Source organism: Stereum hirsutum, assembly GCF_000264905.1.
Source record: "Stereum hirsutum FP-91666 SS1 unplaced genomic scaffold STEHIscaffold_3, whole genome shotgun sequence".
Taxonomy (NCBI): Eukaryota; Fungi; Basidiomycota; class Agaricomycetes; order Russulales; family Stereaceae; genus Stereum; species Stereum hirsutum.
Genome location: NW_006763133.1, coordinates 2,343,938 through 2,364,395, shown reverse-complemented (window position 1 = coordinate 2,364,395; position 20,458 = coordinate 2,343,938). Strand labels below are relative to the sequence as shown.

The 20,458-nt window shown below is 53.9% G+C and overlaps 6 protein-coding genes across 6 annotated transcripts; 5 read left to right on the top strand and 1 right to left on the bottom strand.

Annotated features, from left to right (window-relative positions):
- Window positions 1-857: 857 nt before the first annotated feature.
- Window positions 858-1,810, top strand: STEHIDRAFT_119218 (uncharacterized protein). The gene is made up of 3 exons (XM_007301109.1): window positions 858-902; window positions 965-1,134; window positions 1,205-1,810. Exons 2-3 carry the CDS (start codon window positions 1,027-1,029, stop codon window positions 1,325-1,327), a joined length of 231 nt encoding a protein of 76 aa, XP_007301171.1. The 5' UTR covers window positions 858-902; window positions 965-1,026; the 3' UTR covers window positions 1,328-1,810.
- A 979-nt stretch (window positions 1,811-2,789) lies between these two features.
- Window positions 2,790-5,089, top strand: STEHIDRAFT_166411 (aspartate aminotransferase). The gene is made up of 8 exons (XM_007301108.1): window positions 2,790-2,935; window positions 3,080-3,126; window positions 3,269-3,314; window positions 3,380-3,497; window positions 3,751-4,000; window positions 4,090-4,580; window positions 4,635-4,804; window positions 4,860-5,089. Exons 2-8 carry the CDS (start codon window positions 3,117-3,119, stop codon window positions 5,014-5,016), a joined length of 1,242 nt encoding a protein of 413 aa, XP_007301170.1. The 5' UTR covers window positions 2,790-2,935; window positions 3,080-3,116; the 3' UTR covers window positions 5,017-5,089.
- A 1,007-nt stretch (window positions 5,090-6,096) lies between these two features.
- On the top strand, window positions 6,097-9,687 carry STEHIDRAFT_92945 (ARM repeat-containing protein). The gene is made up of 5 exons (XM_007301107.1): window positions 6,097-6,862; window positions 6,940-7,097; window positions 7,159-8,130; window positions 8,188-8,294; window positions 8,407-9,687. The coding sequence occupies exons 1-5, from the start codon at window positions 6,169-6,171 to the stop codon at window positions 9,068-9,070; spliced, it is 2,595 nt and encodes an 864-aa protein (XP_007301169.1). The 5' UTR covers window positions 6,097-6,168; the 3' UTR covers window positions 9,071-9,687.
- Window positions 9,688-11,175: 1,488 nt separating this feature from the next.
- On the top strand, window positions 11,176-12,951 carry STEHIDRAFT_154001 (uncharacterized protein; the record flags this gene model as incomplete). The annotated part of the gene is made up of 7 exons (XM_007301106.1): window positions 11,176-11,218; window positions 11,314-11,394; window positions 11,477-11,537; window positions 11,605-11,696; window positions 11,767-11,817; window positions 11,897-11,968; window positions 12,047-12,951. 7 exons carry the CDS (start codon window positions 11,176-11,178, stop codon window positions 12,949-12,951), a joined length of 1,305 nt encoding a protein of 434 aa, XP_007301168.1.
- Window positions 12,952-14,590: 1,639 nt separating this feature from the next.
- Window positions 14,591-15,957, top strand: STEHIDRAFT_166408 (uncharacterized protein; the record flags this gene model as incomplete). Its single annotated transcript, XM_007301105.1, has 5 exons — window positions 14,591-14,670; window positions 14,738-14,829; window positions 14,895-14,948; window positions 15,004-15,069; window positions 15,136-15,957. 5 exons carry the CDS (start codon window positions 14,591-14,593, stop codon window positions 15,912-15,914), a joined length of 1,071 nt encoding a protein of 356 aa, XP_007301167.1. The 3' UTR covers window positions 15,915-15,957.
- Window positions 15,958-16,301: 344 nt separating this feature from the next.
- Window positions 16,302-18,393, bottom strand: STEHIDRAFT_153999 (uncharacterized protein; the record flags this gene model as incomplete). The annotated part of the gene is made up of 7 exons (XM_007301104.1): window positions 16,302-16,405; window positions 16,471-17,268; window positions 17,330-17,428; window positions 17,553-17,753; window positions 17,823-17,920; window positions 17,981-18,105; window positions 18,193-18,393. 7 exons carry the CDS (start codon window positions 18,391-18,393, stop codon window positions 16,302-16,304), a joined length of 1,626 nt encoding a protein of 541 aa, XP_007301166.1.
- Window positions 18,394-20,458: the final 2,065 nt, after the last annotated feature.

The following is a 20,458-nucleotide window of genomic DNA, read 5'->3' as shown; positions in this document are numbered from 1 at the left end:
AATGCTCATGTCGTGGCAGGTGGTGGCGCACCGGATATCAAGGCCACGACTGGCCTCGGACTTCCGGCTGATGTCGTGGCGGAGGCTCGGACGATAACTGCCCAAGGTTCGCTCGAACCTCCGAGATATGGAACAACATGCACAGGCGGCTCGGGAGGTGTGTGATGCGTTGGCACGGGTGGGCACGGGTGTGAGTGCAGATGCTGAACGTGTAAGATGTCCGAGACCGAGAAACATGGCGGCCCAGGCTGACGGTTGGTTTACATGCAAGGAGCACGAGTTCGGAGGTGCGTTGGGTCGGTTGCGAATCAAAGGTCAGGGATCGTAGAGAAGCTGTGCAAGATAAAGAGCATGTTTCGATGGAACAGGAGAGGCGTGGGGTATGTGAGGATCGAAGACAAAGAAACGCGCTCGAGGTCTGTTTTGGACGAGCGTCGGCTACCGGCCGTAAGCAGGAGACCTTGTTCTTCGAAAGGCGTGGGGAAGGACAGGCCGGCCAAGCATGGAACAGGCAACAACGACTATCGGAACGAAGACAAGACCGACTCAGTAAGCGAAGGACGGAGAGAGAAAAACGAGAGCCGGAGTGGGGACGACGTGCAATTTTTTTTTCTGCATTATAAACAAACGACGACGGGCGTTCGGGTGAGGAGCGCTGGGAGTCGGGGAGCGGCGTCGCGCTCGCTGTCGCCGGCGGTGACGGTGAATCCCGCCGCTGGCTGCCGGATAAAGAAAGTAGGCGTTCCGGATTTGGACGTGTTACCTAAGTATGGAGATCTCAGATTCGCAGCTGAGGGGACGCGTAAGCCCTCACACCACAGCTATATAAATCCAGCGCTGCACTCGCCCTCGCACCCTACTCTGCCCCCTGCCTCCACCTCCTACGCCCCCCATCGCGACCGGTAAGTTTCCTGCTCGCTATCTCACCGTCTTTCACCGCTCATTGCTCTATCTGCGTCTCCAGTCTAGCCTTCATCACCAACCTCCACACAACCAGCTCCTCAACCACCACCTCATACACACGTCATGCCAGCCAAGAAGCGTTGCCAGTTCCAAGGCGAACAGCCCTGCAACCAAGCAGCTCTCCGTATCGTAGGATCATGTCCTCACTGCCGTTCCGACTTCTGTGGAACAGTGAGTCTATCCATTACCTTATCTCTGAAACCCGAATGGTGCTCACCGTATCGCCGTCTTCGTCATTTAGCATCGTATGCCAGAGCACCATGCCTGCAACAATCTCGAAGATTGTCGGCAGCAGGCTTTCAACCGCAACAAGGCCAAGCTCGAGAGCGAACGGACAGTAGCCTCCAAGATGACGACCGCATAGCGGGTGTTCATCCTTGTTGAGTGGTCCTGTTTCCCCCTCCTAGCCCTCCCCGCGCGTGGCAACGGTCGTCCAACCCACCCACCTCGACGTCCCCATTCCAGTCCACTCCAATGACCCTCCCAGTGCTCTATCCACTCCGTTTCTCCCCACCGCCGTCTGACCGTTGTCATGTCGCGCCTCCATCGTGGATCTTGCATATCTCCCCGGATCCATCTTTCCAGCGCCAACTGGTTTCTTTCGCTGGTGGCGCGCATACCTTTCCGTCTCGTACGAACACTTCCATCCATCATCACGGGCTATCATATATATCAACATACATCCTTAATATTTTGCTATCCATCCTCCTCTCGAGGACATACTTCTCCCTCTCCCCACCGTCGGATTATCCGTTGCATTGTGCCTGCTTCCCATTACGCCATTGATCATATTTCTTTTTCGCCTTGTAGACCATATTGCCTTGCCTCGTCGTTATGTTATTGTATCCGCACACGAATCTTCATGGACTTTTTATCGTCTCGGTGTTTAGCTATCCTCCTAAGCGCAAGTCTAGCGAGGACAGGTGTCAGCAGAACGAACATCAAGAGCATTCCATCAACATCACAGTCTTATACCCCCTCCAAACCCGACTACGCGCTAGGTCGATATCCAGCCACGTCCAGTCCACGGCGAGGCCCCCAACAGCCTTCAACCTTCGACCTTGTTTCGAATCTTCGACCGCTCCCCGTCTAGCTCAATGCGGGAACACCGACATATCCCTCCCTCCCTCGTTTTTACCGAGATCAGTTTAGAGTAAAGTTTTATGGGATTCTAGACTCGACCTATTCTCGCTCCACCTGAGTTACGCTCAACGGGGTCCTAAATCCGTCTTCGACGTATTTCATGGAGTATAACTTTGAGTAGGTAGTTTGCGTGCGGACCGACATTGTACATCGTTGCTTGCAATTGAGCTTGTCAGGACTCCGCTATAGTGTATGCCATCCATACGTGCTCATTGCGCTCTCGTATGTACGGGCCTGTGACTGACCTCGGTCCGTACTTCCCGAAATGAAAGTCACCGTCGAGGCGTCCTCGACTTGAGTACCGTAGCGGAATACCTAAAGGTCGGAAGCACAACACAGTACGAGTGCTCAAGCTCGTCATCGAATATATCCTCAACAGTCTCACTCAGAGACCATCCACCAATATCCGACCTGAACAACGTCATTCAGGCGACTTCACTCTAATCGCTCGCGTGCCTCAAGTACATACTTACGCGTAACTTACCCCGCATTCCTACTTCAGGGCACGCGGCGGCTGCATGGGCAGAGGGGAACTCGAAATTCGAATCGGGGATTTCATCAACTCACTGAGTCAGAAATCACGTGGATCCGGGTTTAAGATCATTGATTGCGGAAATCAGAGACGAGGATTGGACAATGGTCGGTCCGCGGCGGCGGGGGAGCGCTCAGGAGGTCCGAATCCGAAAGGCCTGCTTGAAGAACTGACAGTTGATTGTAACTGCATCTGCATTCTGCATCCCGGCCATCTGAATCATCATCGAACAGGTATCTTCAGGTATCCTACCTACCCTTTCGACCGGACGAGAAACATAAGCCATACGGTGCACTTGTGAGTTGGTTTGATCCTTCCTCTTCACCATCATCTTCTGGCGGCTGGATCCTTTGTGTGTGTGTGTGCATTGTAGAGGACACTTCGCTGATCAACACGCGATAATTATCTGTTCTGTTTGTTCGCGATGGCCCCTGGGGATAGATTGACGCAGATCGCGGGACATATCGATATTGAAGAGATGGCTACCGGTGAGTACTTACCAGTGCTCTGTCCTTGCTTTCATTTTCGTTTCTGCGGGACGTCGTTGGTTGGTGGTGGTTGTGGTGGTGTTTAAGGGGCCATGATGCTAATGCGGGGTAAACCGCGTGTTTTTTCTTTTCTTTGTTGTAGTTGCAGCAGAAACATGGGAACAAGTCCCGCTCGCGCCTCCGGACAGGTAATGACTTTTGAACGAACATCGCGTTCGAGCTCACTGACGTGAACGCCGACGACGGTGGACAGTATTTTCAAGTTGACGGCGGCGTACAAGGCGGATACGTTCCCGCAGAAGATCAACCTCGGTGTTGGAGCGTATAGAGACGACGACTCGAAACCCTGGGTGCTTCCCGTCGTGAGGAAGGTGATGCCTCTCTTTCTTTCTCTCTCTTTCTCTCCACATCCCTCCCCCTCCCCGCCCCACAGAACAGATAAACCCCTACGCTTACCCCACGCCAAGGAAGCCCACCCTCCGCCTCCTCCGAGCTTTCCCATATCCATATCCGATCCGACCATCATTTCCGGACTTTTACCTCTACACTCGGACTCTTAACTCTCACTCACACACCCCGTGCTCCCTCCCACCCACTTCTTCCACCTGTTGCATTTGTATACAGGCTTCCGAGATCCTCCTGCACGACCCCGACCTGGACCACGAATACCTGCCGATCACCGGCCTTCCGGATTTTACGTCCGCGGCGGCGAAGCTGATCCTGGGTGGGCAGTCTGCCGCGCTAGCGGAGGGACGCGTGGTCAGCGTGCAGACGATCTCGGGGACGGGCGCGAATCATCTCGGGGCGTTGTTTTTGAGTCGGTATTATAGGTTTAATGGGGAGAAGAAGGTTTATTTGAGCGATCCGACGTGGGGTGCGTTGTATTCGTGTTGTGGCGCCTTTTTCATTCCTTATTCCTTCATTCGTGTTGGCTGACGTCGGGTGTGTGGTGGTGGTGAATAGTGAACCACTTTGCGATCTTCAGGAATGTGGGCGTTAACCCCGTCACGTACCCGTACTACGATCCCAAGACGATCGGGCTCGATTATGCTGGGTTCACGAAGGCGTTGGAGGACGCGCCAGAGCGGTCTGTGTTTCTCCTGCACTCGTGCGCGCATAACCCGACGGGCGTGGACCCGACGCAGGAGCAATGGAAGGCGATCTGCGAGATCGTGATCCGGAAGAAACACTACGCGTTCTTCGACACGGCCTACCAGGGTTTCGCGAGCGGGGATCTGGACAGGGACGGCTGGGCGGTGAGGTACTTTGCGTCGAAGGGGGTGCCGATGCTGGTGTGTCAGAGTTTTGCGAAGAATGCGGGGTTGTATGGAGAGAGAGTGGGCGCGTTGCATTTGATTTCGCCGACGAAGGAAGCGAAGGATAGGGTGGGGAGTCAGATGTCGGTGTTGCAGAGGAGCGAGATCAGTAATCCGCCGTCGTACGGTGCGCGGGTGGTGAGTGTGGTGCTTGGATAGTTAGATCGTCGGGTGTGCTGACGATGCATGTAGGTGTCGCTGATCCTGAACCGACCGGAGCTGTTCGAGGAATGGAAAGGGGACATCAAGACGATGTCGGGGAGGATCATCGAGATGCGGAAGGAGCTGCACAGGCTGTTGACGGAGGAGCTGAAGACGCCGGGGAACTGGGACCACATCGTGAAGCAGATCGGGATGTTCAGGTGAGCGAGCTCTCGTTGTGTGCGACGACGACCAATGACTGACGATGGCGAGCAGCTTCACGGGGATCAACGAGGGGCAGTCAAAGGCGTTGGTGGAGAAGGCGCATGTGTACTTGACGCCGAACGGACGGATCTCGATGGCGGGGCTGAACACGAAGAATGTACGGTACTTTGCCGAGGCCCTGGACAAGGCGGTCCGGGGCTCGCTGTAGGATAGTTACGTAAAGGATAGATCTAGACCAGGGGAATGACATCACTCGCTGTTGACGGCTGTTTGCGGGCTGAGGCACTTGTTTTCTGGGAGAAATAGGCGTGAAATAATGAAGAGTCTGCGTCAGACCCTCGTGGACGACCTCAAGGCTTTCGACCTTCAAGTACGTCCATCTTCCGTTCCGTCCATGCAGCCGCTGACCGCCATGGGCATCCTAGTGAGCTTCCTCGACAAGCTCATCCATGGCCTCTCCCCGAACACTTCTACCACTCAGCCACCACAGCACAGACCAGCCCTCCCCACCCGCTCTTCCTCCTCTAACAAGCTGGCCACCACAAGTCAACAACAGCAGCAGACGCAGACCCCGTCGGCGCCACCCGCTCTCTCGCTCTCCATCACGTCCCCCTCGACACTCGACTGTCCAAATCCATTCGACGACTTCTCCCATCCCTCGCCCACTGACTTCTTTCCGCCCTCTCCCCCGCTCCCGGAGCAGTCACAGCCCAGACAGGACTCTCCCCCGCCCTCCGCCGCCGAGCTCGAGAATTTCGACCCCGACATCCCCCTCTCCACCGCCGAGCCAGAGTCCCCAGCCCCTCCGGACGGCTTCCCGGACCAGGATGCGGCCGACGACATGTGCTTCGATGACGAGGGTCTTACTCCGCTCGAGAAGATCTACCTCTTCGCCCGTAGTCAGGCCGCGTTCCACAAGTCCGTAATCCACTCGTCTTTTTTACGTTCCCGCTCTCCACTAATCTCGCTCGCTCGCTGCAGGGTGTACATAGCGCACGAGCTGCCCTCCATCCTCCCGCTAGTCGCCCCCCCGGAGGCCGTGGAGTATGTCCTCCCCTTGCTCAGCGGGCTCGCCATGGACGACGGTACGTCATCTCCCCTCCTTTCTCTCCCTTCACCTCTCCGGCCTCTTAATCTCCCAACTCCGGCAATTAGACGACTCGGTCAAGGAGGCACTCGCAAACCAGTTGATTCCGATCATCTCCTGGTTCACTTCCGTGCGTTTGCCTCACCCATTCACTTCCGAAATTAACTTTGCCCTCTGACGCAATTCTGGCCACACCTCCAGCACTGCCGCATCGTCGTTCCCTATGCCGAGTCAGAGTACGGCGACGACCCGGACCAGCTCGACTTTCCACTTATGCCCGTCCACGCTTTCACGCCGATCATAGGCACCCTCCTCCTCGCACATAACGCCGCAGTGGGCGCGGCCACCCGGTTCGCCGTCATCGACATTTTGCGACAGATTCGGGACGCAGATGCGGACCCTGATTCTCAGTCGTCAAACGAGACTGCGTTCGGTCCTGACGAGCGAATGTTGTTAAAGCAGGAGATACTGCAGCAGATCGTCATTGGCATCGGTCGTCTTGATCTTGTGGAGGAGGGTGACGGATATGACCTGCCTGCTGATGATCCCCCGTCGACTTCTGTCGTTGGCCCTTCTGCTGATTCTCCTCGTCCGGAGCAGGCCAGCTCTGAACGTTCTTCGACACCGTCGCTGCCTGAGCTTTCTAGACACGATACACCATCGTCCACGGACTCTGTGAAGACACCTGAGCTGGTCTCGCCTGAGGGAGAGTCGTCGTACCCAAGGATCCAAGCCCAAATATCCGACGTCGCTCTAGACGATCCCAGTCGTATCTCGAGCGACGCCCCAATATCTGGGAACTCAATATCCTCAGAAACAGAGTCCAAGACACTCGTCACGGCAACGAGCGACGACTCGGCAGGGAATTCGTCGACGGAGGTCGGAGCGACGGATGATTCGGACGGGGTGGAGGCTGCTCTGGGCAGGCTTAGCAGTATGAGCTTGATGGCTGCGGTGTCCGCTGGCGGTGCGTGTGTTCATTTTTTTTCTCCTTTCCGTGGTGATGTCTTGGACTACGTCATTGACTTTGCTTTCAACCAACAGGATACTTGGAAGACGATAATGATGATACAAAATCCGCGTTCGTCGCGGAGGTCGAACGCGTGAGCCAGGATAATGTGTATTGGGTGCGAAAGGAGGCGTCGTACGCCCTGGGAGCGTTGGCAAAAGTCGTCCCGGTCGAGATTGTGATGATGACCCTGGTATGACGCCAATCCCTCCTTTTTACACGTCACCTGCTCACCATTCTCACTCTCATCGTAGATCCCGTTGTTCGAGTCGCTATGCACCGACTCTGTGTGGCACGTCCGCCACTCTGCGCTCTTCGCCCTCCCAGCCATTCTCCCCCGCCTGACCGCATCCCATCGACGCTCTTTCGCACTCAGCACGCTCAGCGCACTCTCCAACGATACCTCCGACTCCGTGCGCCTCCGCGTCCTCGAATCCCTCGGCGAAGTCCTTTACACTTTCCGCGACGACCCAGGCGGCCCACCGCCGGAGCTCTTACGACTCTTCTTGGGCAAGGACCAGCAGGACCCACAGCAACAACAGCAGCAGCAACTGCACCAAAAAACACCGGTCCCCGCAAGACCGACGATTCCGCTCAAATGGCCGGACCGGCCGCCTGGGAAGTACACCCCGATACTGAACAGCGACGACTCGCTCCCAAAGACGCCCACTCCAAAAGCGACGCCGTTCTCGGAAGAGGACGTGTTCTTCGAGGACCCGTCTCGGCCTCTGATCATCGCGTTTAATTATCCGGCTCTGGCGCTCACGTTGGGACGGGAACGCTGGGGCGAGATCAGGGGGCTTTATTTGAGGCTGGCGGAGTCGGCGAGTCCGAAGGTGAGGAGGACGTTGACGGCTTCGGCGGGGGAGATGGCGAGGATTGTGGGGGGGGAGGTGGCCCTTAGGGATGTGCTTCCGGTGTGGGTTGAGGCGGTGAGGAGGGGGGAGCGGGAGACGAGGATGAAGGCGGCGGAGTCGATGAGGGCGTTGGTGGGTGCGTTGTCGGCAGAGGGAGGGAAGAGGGCGGAGGTGGTGGGCGTTGTGGAGGAGTGTTGGGGGAAGAGTTTGAGTGGATGGAAGGAGAGGGAGGCGTTTGTGAGGGTGTTGGGGGAGTTGGTTGGGGGTGAGGAGGGGGTGGGAAGGGAGGGGTGGGCGGTTGTGAGGAGGTTGGTGAGGAGGGCTTTGGAGGATGATGTGGCTGCGGTGAGGGAGGCTGGGATCGCCGTGGTGAGCCTTTCCTTCTTATTCTCCATCATTGTTGGTGGGACTGACGAATTGGAGCAGGTTCCGCAGATGTACAGAGCTTTTGCGGGCGACAGGCGAGAGATGGATAACCTCACGGCTGATATATGCTCTCTAGCTGAGGCTAGCGTGTTTCGACGGCGCATGGTGTATGTCTCTCTCTTTTTTCTCGCACTTCCACCCTCTACCCTACCCTACCCTTCCCTTCCCTAACACACGCACACGCACACGCTTATGAAACTCTCATTTCATCTTATCTAGATTCGTCTACGTCTATCAAACCCTCACATCCTCAGACGACGGCCGCTGGGTGCTCACGGACGAGTCATACACGCTGGCGCTCGGGAGATTGGTCGAGGATCGGATTGTGGATGTGAGGATTGGGCTTGCGAGGCTTGTTGGTGGACTTTGTCGGCAGACGACATCACTGCTACCACCGCAAACTCCAGCACCGCAACATTCGATATCGGCAGCGAAATCACCTATAATACCAGCAGAAGCACAACCACCGGCGCCGATGCATGTTCGACGACTTGCGGAAAGGCTGCAGAAGGACGAGTCGAGGGAGGTTAGGTCGTTTGTCCCTGAATGGTCGTTCGCTCCTTTCCATCCAGATTCTACGACCGATTCCGATTCCAAGGCTGGACTAGCACCGCCAGTCACGCCAGCACCTTCTACTTCCGATTCCAAGACGCCAGCTGCTACTCCCGATGCGAAGGCGCAAGCACGGCCAGCTCTCATGAAGAAGACGTCGTCTTTGAGTGGGGATGGCTTCGTTTTTGCGACGTTTTCGAAGCCGCCGCCGACACCTCTGTTTCCGGTCCCTGTTCAGGAGTTTGAGGAGGGTGGTGTTGAGGATAAGACCAACGTCGATCTCCCGGCGACAGCGACGGTGCCGATTGCTATTGCTGTACGGGACCGGTGAGGCTTGCTTGGGAGTCTGTGTTGGTGTTGGAGGGGTGCGCTGGCGGGGTTCGGACCGTCCTTTACTCGGTGGAACGGGGATTGTGCATACCATCAAGAAAAGGGGATTTTCCCGGTACGGTCCTTCTCCAAACATCAAGGATCAACGCTTCAATCTCGAACGTCTCGCCGCTGGGTTTGGATTTTCTCTCCCGTTTGTTTGCATGCCTGTGTGTCCGAACCGCCCGGGCCCGCACTCGTTCTTCTCCCTCCATGCCGCTGCCTCCAACATACGTCCATGTCGCTCCCGCTTCACCAATCACCATATCACCATATCATACCCAGCACCACGCATCATCACGCTTCAAGGCCTCATCATGCATCTAGGCATGCATCGTTGGGGAATGGTTGATCCGTGACGCGTTGATTCGTGACATCGACACGCATCTATTTCTCGGTCGATTCTGCCCGCTGGTGTTGGTCGGTCGATGATGCATCATACAGATGGGCAATGTCATTGATGAGGCGCGCCAAGTCCGTCCGTCTGTCCCATCTTTGCTTCGCCTTCCTTCCCTTCGATTCGCATTGGACAGCCTCGAGCCGCACTTTGGAGTGAGACAGAGAGAATAGAGGAGAGGGATAGGTTTGGATGTGTTCGGAGGATTGGGCCTTTGTTGGAGTCGTCCGCCGGTGCGTGTATGCGTGCGTGTATGGATTGTTTGTCCAGATGGGGTGGGTGCTTCCGGATCCCGCGGGATCACCTACCTATAGCTTGCTGTTGCTGCTATATTTCGATGCGGCGCTTCCGTTCAGAGGGGTGGGAGAGGGATGTTGATCATATTAGCAGGAGCGTGTTGACGTGGGATGATGGATGACGGACTGGTGGACAGGAGCTGAGCTGTTGTTTTCGGTGGACTTGCATTATTAGGACCGTGTTTTTATTTTTGTTTTGTTTTGTTTTTTCTTACTCTTTTCACCTATTACGCTCGCCTTTCCTCCTCTCCCCTCCATTTCCTTATTCTGTGTTAATACTCGTACTTATACTAATCGCTATTCATACACCCGTGCATCGTACATATATCAATCATCATCACCACCACCACTTGCTGTATATCCATCGCTATTTATCATTTATAAATTCCTCATCGTCACCTCGTCATCGTCACGTTCTCTATTCTCTATTCACCGCAATTGCATCCGAGTCCTTCCGAGATACAATCCCCATCTGTGTGACTCCTTCAACTGTTGGATCCCAGCTAAGATGAGTGCGCTGCATAAGTACCGTAATGATCTTCACTGCAACCGTGATGACTCGTATGACGTTGAAGTGATAGATTCATAGATTCAGATGTAGGCAGTAGCATGAGATAGGATTTGGCCGGTGGGGCTCTGTTCGCTCAGTACCTACTTGCGGTCACGGTGTTTTCTGATAGAGGCTTCTGACCACTTCTGACCTCTTCGAATTCCTAACTCTGGATCTGCGCCGGATGGGGCTGCAGCGGGGGCGGGGGCCAGCATAGCTTTGTGGACCGTGATTGTATCTGTCGCTGTGGTGTTGTACTGTTGTATGTCTACTTTTGTTTTGCACAGGTGGCTCCAAGGTTCATGCTTCAGGGCCTGTACTATCTTAAATTACTGTCGGGTGCGTCATGCCGGCCAGCTCAGGGGCTCAAGCTTTTGAGTGCTTCAAGCACAATCCGTACGTGTTCCAGCTACAGACAGCACAGTCGGAGTGAGCAGGTCGGGTGGCCTGCGGCGGGCCACACCGATGTTTGAACAGCTCATTCTCGGCTGTCAAAGCACGCGAAAGGGCAAAGTAGCCTCCATTTGGCATTTGGCTGGACGTGCGCCGGGCAGGGCCGTGTTATCGGCGTATGTTGTCCAGAGGCGGAGAGGGAGCATGCATATCGGGAAGCGGGATCTGATGTGAGCGTGATGGAGGGTGTGGCACCGTCTGGACAGGCAGCAGGGCGCGGCGTCTATTCCTGCATCTCGCTTTCACCCCTTGGACTTCCGTTTCCCCCCTTTCTCTCTTCCTGCCCGTCTCGTGCTCATAAGCTAGGCTCCCTAGCGGCTGCCTTGCCCCCACACTCTCTTTGCTTACAGCACGCCGCCCCTCTCTGCGCAATGAGCAGGGCCGCTCTCTTGTCTATTCGATACTTCCTCTTCGGTGCGTACGCTTTCTAGTGGCCCGTTTGGATGGATGGATGAATAACAGTTTTTTTTTTGACCGTATCATTCTCGGCGTCTTTCTCCACCACGTAGGTCTGCTTGTCGTCTCGGATGCTGTTCTCTGCAGCGTCGGCGTGTGGAACCTCAGCCTAGCTCAGGCAGCCGGCTCGACTCGTATGTCTTGTCTTTCACCGTTCGCAACACATTTTACCTCTGTGACCGTCTGTGAATAATCTGTGCTCATGTCGGGATGTAGCGCAAGTGGACGTCTATGTGATTATCTTGGGCGCTCTTGGTCTCCTGGCGATGCTTCCCCTGTCCGTGAAGTCCTCCCACTCCACTCTTCCCTATGGATGTTCGACGAACTCATTCGTTGTGCTATAGGTTGTTCGTTGATGCACTGTGGAAGTATGCACTCACTGGACGTGTATGGTTCGAGTGCGCTTGGGTCGGTTTACAGGGGGCGCTTCATCTCGGTGGGTGCTGATCCTTTTTCGCTTTTCCTTCTCTGCACGTGAGGCTGATACATTTCCGGAATTACAGCAGGTGCCGCTGCTGTTACCGCACTTTTGCCGAACGTTATGTGTAAGGACAATGGTGAGTGCTGAATACTGAACATTCAAATCGCAAGATCATGTTGTGAGCAAACGTTTATCTGGACCTTTCTGCCTGCTAGTGAGATCTGCATTCGATTCGTGTACCTCTACGAGAGTGCTTCAAGGATTCTCATGGCTTTGCACCTTATTCTGTACGTCGCCACATCATTCCTTTCAAAAACCTTCCTCGCTGTCAGCGCTAATGCGAAACGACACCTTGCGACACATAGTATTTCTATATCTTGCCATACTCCTCAGCTCCGCACTCGTACACTACAAGTTCGACGATACGATATGGCACGCGTCCGTGCGTCGGTATGATTGGTATCGTCACGAGAAAATACCCGCCTCGCCCACCATCCCGCAGCTTCCTAAACTTCGAACCTCTCTTGTCGCCCCTCAACCACGTCGACCCGTCATGCTCAGCACCCAATCCGCCCTGGACGCGCGATATACGGTGGAGCACTTGAGCCCGAACGCCACGTCGGTATTCAGCCATGAGCGCCCGGTGCCACCTGTTCCTGCCGCCCCTCCAGCGCAGAGTGTCATGCAGGAGACACGACAGCTTGAAGTATCCAATGAGTTGTCGATGCCTTCGCTGTACCCAAAACATCTCGCGTCCGCTTGGACTTTCCCTCAATCCTCCTCCACCTCCCTCTCGCCTCCAAAACCAACCATCTCCCGGTCACAACCGGGTCTCTCGTCTTCGTCGTTTTCCGTACCTCCTCACACAGAACTACAACCGACACTATCACACCCACAAAACGAACCACCTCCACTCGGACAATGGCCCCGGAAGGATATCATGAAGCAGCCCGCGCTCCCACCGAAAACTCCACCAAAACGCACAACGCCACGCAAACCACCACCGTCTGCATTCACGCTCGTACCTCAGACGCCTCCTTCGCCTACATCTGTGCCTCCACCTGCAGCGTCTGCGTCTGCATCTCTCTCACCTGCACTGGTGACGCCCCCCGTGCGGCGATCCATCGACTCTGACCGGTCTTTCGATTCCGTGCAGAGTTCGCCGGGGACGAGATTGGGCGTGAGGCCTTCGGGACCGAGGAGGAGGAGTTCTGATCTGAGGAGACCTGCGCCGTTGGATCTGTCGAGGTTGAGTAATGGACGGACGTGATTCTTTGATTTCTTTTTTTTGGTGTTGTGTGCTTTTGATTTTCAGGTTTCTTGTGCGTCATATTGCCGCGCTGTGTTGTACTCCCTGCTCCGTTTGTCTTCGCCATTGACGATTTCTGTGGTTTCGTTATACCTTTCTTCCTTCTTGACTGAGAAGATTGAACTTTGACGGGGATGTATCGTGTTGTGTTGTGTCCTGTTTCATCAGGATAGGCGACATTCGGGTTTGTGCCGGTCGCTTGCCCGTCCACTCTTTTCTACTGTCTTTTACTCGCTTTCGTATCGTCCAAGTACTATGTTGTTGTCGCTGTAGCCGTTCTGTAGAGATTTTGGACTCGATGGTGTTGACGTCCGAGACGAATGTCATCTGTATTTGTAGAGGGCTTGACCCATCACGTATTTTTGTGGTCTGGCTGGCTGCTCCGAGGATACCGAGATGAATTATTGTGGGACGTATGTATGTTGTTCGGCAAATGCCGACTCGGATACAGTACAATAGCGTGTCCGCCACTTTGCCTCCCCTGTTCCGTCAGTCACTAACAACACGACGTCCTTCATCTCTCGGTTTGACATGGAGATCCATGCCTCTGTGTCGTGTATGTGTACTTCCCGCAAGCTTCGTAATACTCCCGCACATCATGGTCGCATACAAGTCTCAGTCTCGGGGACCGACTCGAACACTCCCCAGAGACTCTGCGATTTCGGACCCTCGACTTTGTCAATGGCCGGGAAGGCTTGCGTTCTGAGAACCGGGCACATGCGTACTGCCACCAGTACCTGTGCATAGCCATGATTTTCCTTACCAACGGTGCCTGCGAAAACAATGTCCTTCCTAAACGAGAACAATAAGCCCGGCTAGCTCGGTTAGGTCATTGTCCCGCGGCAGCCCAAATGCAGTTCATTGTTCCCCATTGAAGGTGTGCCAGTCGTCGTTTATTATCCCTTTCGAGCTCCGGTCTGTCGAGGGTGATTCTGTCTCGCTGTGTTGCGTGCCTTCGATCGTGCTCGTGTTTCTCTTCCCTTCTTCCTCACCATAGACTCGAACTGCACCTCTAGATCTGCTTTGACTTTCTTTACTAGAGGACACGGCTGGACGTGACTGCTTTCCTTTCCTATTCTTAATCTGCGTTCGAGACTCGCGAATTCTTTCCCACGACACCCAACGACTTTACACTGTTTTCTTCATTCATTCGGGTTTCGAGCCTTGCCAGTCTCCGCGCGTTCAATCTTGGTGCCTTTTCAACAACACGTTCGACACGTCCAACACGACCACCACGTTACTATCTTTTCTCTCGCGCCTGGTCTTCTGCAATCACTTTCTATCCATCAATCAGTTCACGAAACTATCACACTCCTTACACCTCTAATACGCGTCCGGAAACGTCATGAAGAGACCATTCATCATTATCCGCTTTGTTTTCTTTTGTCAGTCATCTATCTGTTCTCGAGTCTGTCCTCCCTGTGACGCCATCTGACCTGTGCACTGCCTTGCTTTTCATGTTCAACAGCTATTTCTTTCTATCTCAATCTTCTGGGTCTGGCTTTTGCTGCGTGGAACATATCGTCGACGAGGGCGGTTCCGATGGAAGGTCGGTTCTTGTTCACTATTGTGAAGCGTTGTCGTTGCTTACTAGAACGACATGGAATGTGTTTTTGTAGTCGAAGGCGCTGCCATTTTCATCATCTTCAATGCTTGCGCGACGTTCTGCCTTGTCGCACTGTACGTGTCTCATCTATAATCACAGTTCTCTCGACCCTTTTTTTGACCTTTCCGTGTCTCTTGATAGTGCATTGGCCGAAATGGCATATCCTATGGCTACGACTGCTACTGTGATATTCGAATCCAGTTGGACTGCAGCAATGAGCATCTTGCAGATCGGTTAGTTCTGTTGTCGTCGGCTGTGTGCAGGGTGAAGTAGGCTCATATGTGGCTCTTTTTTGTAGCCGCTGCTGTCGACGCCACGGTGAATGGACCTCCTACGATGTGCCAGACAGGAGGTAAGCGATTTTTTTCTCGTTGAAGCAGGAAAGCATACTGAGAATTCTCTGTCAGTTCCCTGGAAAGTTTGCGCGTCCTCGACAGTGCTCGTTCCTATAAGCTGGCTCTCCAGTGTTTTCGGTATGTCCAATCTCGTAGTCCACGTTCATCGACACAAAGACATTTTGACTGACTAGCCCTGTCCAGCCATTGGGTATTGCCTAGCCCTTCTGGGCACCGCAGTGCACCATCTGGATGACTATCCCAATCTCCTAGTCTGCTCTGTCTACTCGATCCCCTGGTTCTCAGAGCGCACATCTCCAGCAGCCCCAGTTCTCCCACCGGTTCCTCTCACCGCAAAGTCCTTCTGCGATTCGATCTTGCGTTCAACTTCGAGAAGAGGAGACCTGACGTTCCCCACCGATGTCGAAGCTCAAGCGAACCATCTTCCCTCATCCCATCGAAACGGCCAATACGAGCCCAGCTTCGATGAACCAGATTCCATTTGGGGTGGAGAAGCGGAGAAACATCTTCCGCAGGTCCGACGTCCTCCCACTCCTAGATCTACGTCCTCGACTCGCGATGGTGGCAATCTCCCGTGGTGGCAACGTCAATCTGTCTTCCATCCCAGACCAGGCAAGGACGCGCCGTTCACACTGAAACCGAAGCCGAAGCAGGACTCGAAGAAGGCCCCTACTCCTGCCCCTGCTCCTGCTCCTGTAACTTATCCCACTCCTATCGCGAACGCGCATCAGTCAGGCTGGTGGTCGAAGAGGATCTTGCCTGGCGAAGACCGGGACACGCGTTTCACCTCGTCGTATTATTTGAATCCTGATGAACCGATTCCGCATGGGGCGCGCGAGCAGTGGAAGACGGCGGATCACGATGTTTGGCATGCTTCGCCTTCGGATCCTTATTATAATCCTCTTGATGGGTATTATGAGGTCGAACGTAGGGATCGACGTGTCGCTGAGCGACGCGTTTGATTTTCTTCTTCTGCTGCATTTGGGACTTTGGACCTTGGACCTTGCTTAGTTATTTCTTCCCGTGCTTGCATTTTGCATTATGGTTCTCTTCATCGTCATAAATGATGTCCTCATTTCATCTCACCTTCATTCACACACCTGTAGCTCTAACTGGATTCAGCTTATCATACCGCTGTGGTCGTTAATTTACACAGTAATTAGTAATGTATTAACAGTATCAGCAGTCGCCGGGCGTCACCCATCTGTAGGAACACACCCTCATTCTGAATCTGTAGCAGCAATCATCATAGTATCATCTCATAGATAGAGTATGTCCCATTCTTACTACACGAGCCGGCATGTCCGTATCCACGTCAGATCAATCAAGAATTGTCCATTCTGTCCGATTCACAACCGCGACACAACACCCAATCCGACCGCCTCCATAGTAGCGGGGCACACGACCTGAGCCATGAAGCCGATACCCGTATAGACGATGAACTTCGTCAACACTGTACGTGGAGCATGTGAGCCTTCACCCAAAGAATGCAGAGGTGATTACTAGTGGAAAACGTACCATCAGCATCATAATGCTTGACGACCTCCGGTTCCTCAACCTCTCCGCCTCCCTCATTCGCCTCGACATACTTCTTGAAGTCTACCTTGGCGTCATCGTCACCTCCCGCTGCGACCGTCCTTCTGACCATTGTGTTTCCGACCCGAGCGTCATCTCCGCCCGCGCTATGTCCACTGGCCATTCCATTATTCGGCGCGACCTCCCACGCACCTGACAGCTCCAAGCTCAAATCCACCATACTCGGGACAGGCCTCAACTCCCCCAACCCTCCATCATGCACACCAGCACCCTCATGTCCTCCATACGCCGGCATCCTTCCGTATTCAGTCGCAGGGGTGTAGTACCTACGAGTGGGCAGGTCCCACCCGGGCAGGAACTTGGGCACTGTATGCGCGAGGAAACGGTAGATGGGCGGAAGGACGGCGTGTAAGAAGGGTTTCATGATGAGACGGAAGGCGAAGATGGCGAGGATGCCTCCGACAAGTTTGGTAGCGGCGACGACAAGATATTGCATGAACGCTACGGCCGTGATGTCAACATTGCCGGCTCCGATCTCGTACGCGGCAGGAGTGAAAATGTAGGTGGTATTGAAAGTCGAAGGGAGGTCGGTTGGGGCGAAGACCCGGAGGGAAGTGGGCGAGGCGAGCGCCGGGAAATTGACGGAGAAGGATAGGCCGAGGAGGATCCCGAGTACGACGGAGTTGAAGGCTATGGCATCTTCGAAGCAGGGACAGTCGTCCACCGGTTGCGGGTGCTTGTGTACTAGGAGGAGGCCTACGACGACCATGATCAAGGGGGCTATATATCACGGACTGAGGTGAGCTGGCGAAGATGAAGAAAAAAGACAAGGGGTACTGACCATACCATCCGCCATTGATGACCCATCTTTCAACGTAAGGCAGCCAGTATATTTGTACTAAGGACATGGCCAGGCCGAGCAAACCACCGATTGTCACGTCTACGAAGCCGTGCATCTGAAGATCCGCAAGCAAAAGACACTGGTCAGCGATTGTTCGTAGAGGGTGTTATCCAAAGACAACAATACCCCGGCCAAAGATGTAGCAAGGCTAGGGGAGACAAACTCGCCCCCGTGTACAGTCTTCCGCCCGCAATTGTCAAGACATAAAATGCCGCAATGCCAGAGCAGATCGAGAATGTGTTCTGCCCTATCTTTTCTTCGCGGAAAAGGTCGTATGCGAGCCCGAGAAGGAAAAGAGCCATGGACACGGCATTGGTCGTGTGCGTGGACGGTAAGCCGTATTCAAGGTGGTGTGAGCCGACAGCTGTCATAATCACGGAGAATTAGATAGTGAGCCACAGACGAGGAAGGCATTGAAGCTTGCAGGACGTACAGAGACGCGTAACGGGCAACGCAAATGGTCTTGGTGAGCAGACAAAATCCTTGAGGAGGGACGACGAGTATACGCCGAGTGCAAGAACAAAGATCAAACTGCTCCGACCATGTTAGAACGGCGTAGAGAAAGTAGTAATACGCTGAACTTGAACTCACCCGCGTCCTTGAACATCGTGCCCGAAGAAGAAAAGTGTCGGCAGGAACATCATGAAGAAAGTATGAGTTCCAAGCATAGATGTATACACGAAGTAGGCATCCAAAAATGGGGTTCGTGAGAAAGCCTGGCAAAAGCGAGGGGGTACAGCATTAGTTCGGGAATCGTGCGTAGCAAGGAAGAGGGAATGCTAGAGGTATGGGACAAAACGTACCTGCAGTTTAGCCAATACAGGAGTCTCCACCTTCACAATCTCCACCATCTGCCTCCTTATGGCTGCCCTCCGGGGATTCAAAGCCTTCGTATACATCTCTTCTGGAAGACGCCCAGCGTGTACTGTGGCGGTGCCGTCTTTGACGACGTCCATGTATGGCAGATTTGGCTCTTCACCACGCGGTGTGGGATCCTTAGACATGTCGCAGAACCAAAACGGTTGACTGACACGAAGTTAGGATAGTGTGTGTGGCAAAGAGTGTTTCGACGTTCAGCTCCGTATCCAAGTCCGTGGTATGTCGAGTTGGGTTGTAAATGTAGAGGATGATCGACACGAGCACAAGAAACGAAAGACGACGGTAGTTCTTGCTGATTGCAGCCCCTGCGATATGCTGTTGCAATTGCGGGTCGTTGTGAAGGTCAGGGTGAGAAATTGATGGCTTGTCGAGCTTAAGCTTCGTATCCCATCAGGGTTGAAAACGGTTCGTTTCCGTTTCAATGACGTTTGCCAGCGGCCAGCGGCGCTTGCCGCAGCGCAACTTCAAAAATACATATAATCGCCGTGTTGGCCTGTAGTAGCCCTTTTTTCACCACAAATACGTGCGCGACAGTAGGTATGGTAGCATCGCGAGACTCTTATAGTAACTTGATGCGAGTGAAGTACAAAGCAGCGAGAAAACCTGATTGCGATATGCTGAAGATTGCGGCCACCACAGGAACGGTGGTCTTTGCGCAAGGGAAATCAACTTGCTGGAACTATGCAGTATGCAGCTCGAAGTCATCCTCAGCATTAAAGCGTATAATAAGGGATGTAAGTAGTAGATGGTGGGAGAAGGAAATGGCGATAGACAGAATAACACAAGAATAATGGGTCAATACTCACAACGCGTCAAGCGCAAACAGTGCCGGCTAAGATTCCCTAGAGCGTCGTCGGTCGATGAGTGGACTTGAAGTGTACAAAGAGACTTGAATATTATTGCAGTAATGTTCAATTGCCGTTGTGAGACCGACCCCGCTTCCGGAGATACGACCCTAAATGCTAGACCATCAGGGCTACTAGCCGTCGAATGATTGTAAAGTTGATGAGTTCCGAATAGATCTTAATTCTGTCCGGAGGATGGTAAGGCGAAGGCCACCAGTGGAGCAAGGCATGCTCGATGGACAAGGGGATTACTGTTGGCCTTGTAAACGAAGGCGCTGGCTCCAAGAGATGCCCCAACACAGCAGCTTCCTGTGTCTGTGGGTCCGAGCTGCGAGTGTAAGTCGGCGCCTTGTCGCGAAGCCCCTTGATGCGGCAGGCTGATTAAAAACATCAGAGACCATCTGGAAATATGGCTCAGCGTATACACTGAGATGGTCTTTGGATAAAAATGCAAAACCGGCCTGTCCGTCGAGGATTCTGCCTCGAGACGAAACATCTAGCGTCAATGGCGTTTAGGTGGAAAAGATAGATGAATGATGATCAACTTCTAGGTCGAAGGCAACGGTCCCGACCAAGCTCTCCGGTTTGTTCCTCGAAATGCCCACAAATTCATTCTCTGGAATAATGCCCGCTCCTAGAACAACACTCGAGGCAGGGGGGAAAGTACTTATGGTGACTGGTTGAACAAGACACGGGGTGAACAAGACACGTAAATGGGCGACAGAAATGAAGGACAGTCTGAAAAAAGACGTGCCAGACGTTTCATCTCCATTTTCGAAGTCTGGGACTGAGAGCAGATGGCGAAGCTCGTCGGAGGCAGCAAAATTCAGCTTCTGAGCCATAGTCCAGGCCGGAAGCTTCAAAACTTGAAGCAAGCCATGTAAGCCATCGGTGCTGATCTCGAGGGTTCGTAATAGGGTGAAAGTCGAGTGCGTGAGTTGGGCAAGTTTTGAGGATTGTTGAAGTAACGAGGGCAGTAAAAGGCGATCCTTGGGAACAAAAGAGTGAAGGTATCGGACAGGCTGGTCATTGGTGGAGACGGCGTCTTATCGCTTGGTCTTGATGCTGGTTTGATGACTGGGTATGCGTTCAAGCCTGCCAGGCCTCTGAATACGTACGGATAATTAAATGATCAGGAAAGAGCGATAAAGGACAGAGGCGGAAAGAGAACTCGACGAGCGAGACCGCTTACTGCCGGACGATCGAAATGACGGAGGCAAATGGGGGGCGCGACAAAGTTCAACGGTTGGTCACCTCCACGTTCTCCGCGTCGTCGCACCGTCGACTCTCTCGACTCTCTCATCCCCTCTTCCACACTCCTGTCCGCCGAAGCGTACCCCTCGTC

Bases quoted from the DNA above. Each gene is read 5' to 3' on its own strand.
- STEHIDRAFT_119218 (XM_007301109.1), top strand. From the start codon at position 1,027: ATGCCAGCCAAGAAGCGTTGCCAGTTCCAAGGCGAACAGCCCTGCAAC. The intron at 1,135-1,204 runs GTGAGTCTATCC...TTCGTCATTTAG, and splicing joins GTTCCGACTTCTGTGGAACA to CATCGTATGCCAGAGCACCA.
- STEHIDRAFT_166411 (XM_007301108.1), top strand. The intron at 4,001-4,089 runs GTGCGTTGTATT...GGTGGTGAATAG, and splicing joins TTTGAGCGATCCGACGTGGG to TGAACCACTTTGCGATCTTC. The intron at 4,581-4,634 runs GTGAGTGTGGTG...CGATGCATGTAG, and splicing joins CGTCGTACGGTGCGCGGGTG to GTGTCGCTGATCCTGAACCG.
- STEHIDRAFT_92945 (XM_007301107.1), top strand. From the start codon at position 6,169: ATGCCCGTCCACGCTTTCACGCCGATCATAGGCACCCTCCTCCTCGCA. The intron at 7,098-7,158 runs GTATGACGCCAA...CTCTCATCGTAG, and splicing joins AGATTGTGATGATGACCCTG to ATCCCGTTGTTCGAGTCGCT. The intron at 8,131-8,187 runs GTGAGCCTTTCC...GAATTGGAGCAG, and splicing joins GGGAGGCTGGGATCGCCGTG to GTTCCGCAGATGTACAGAGC.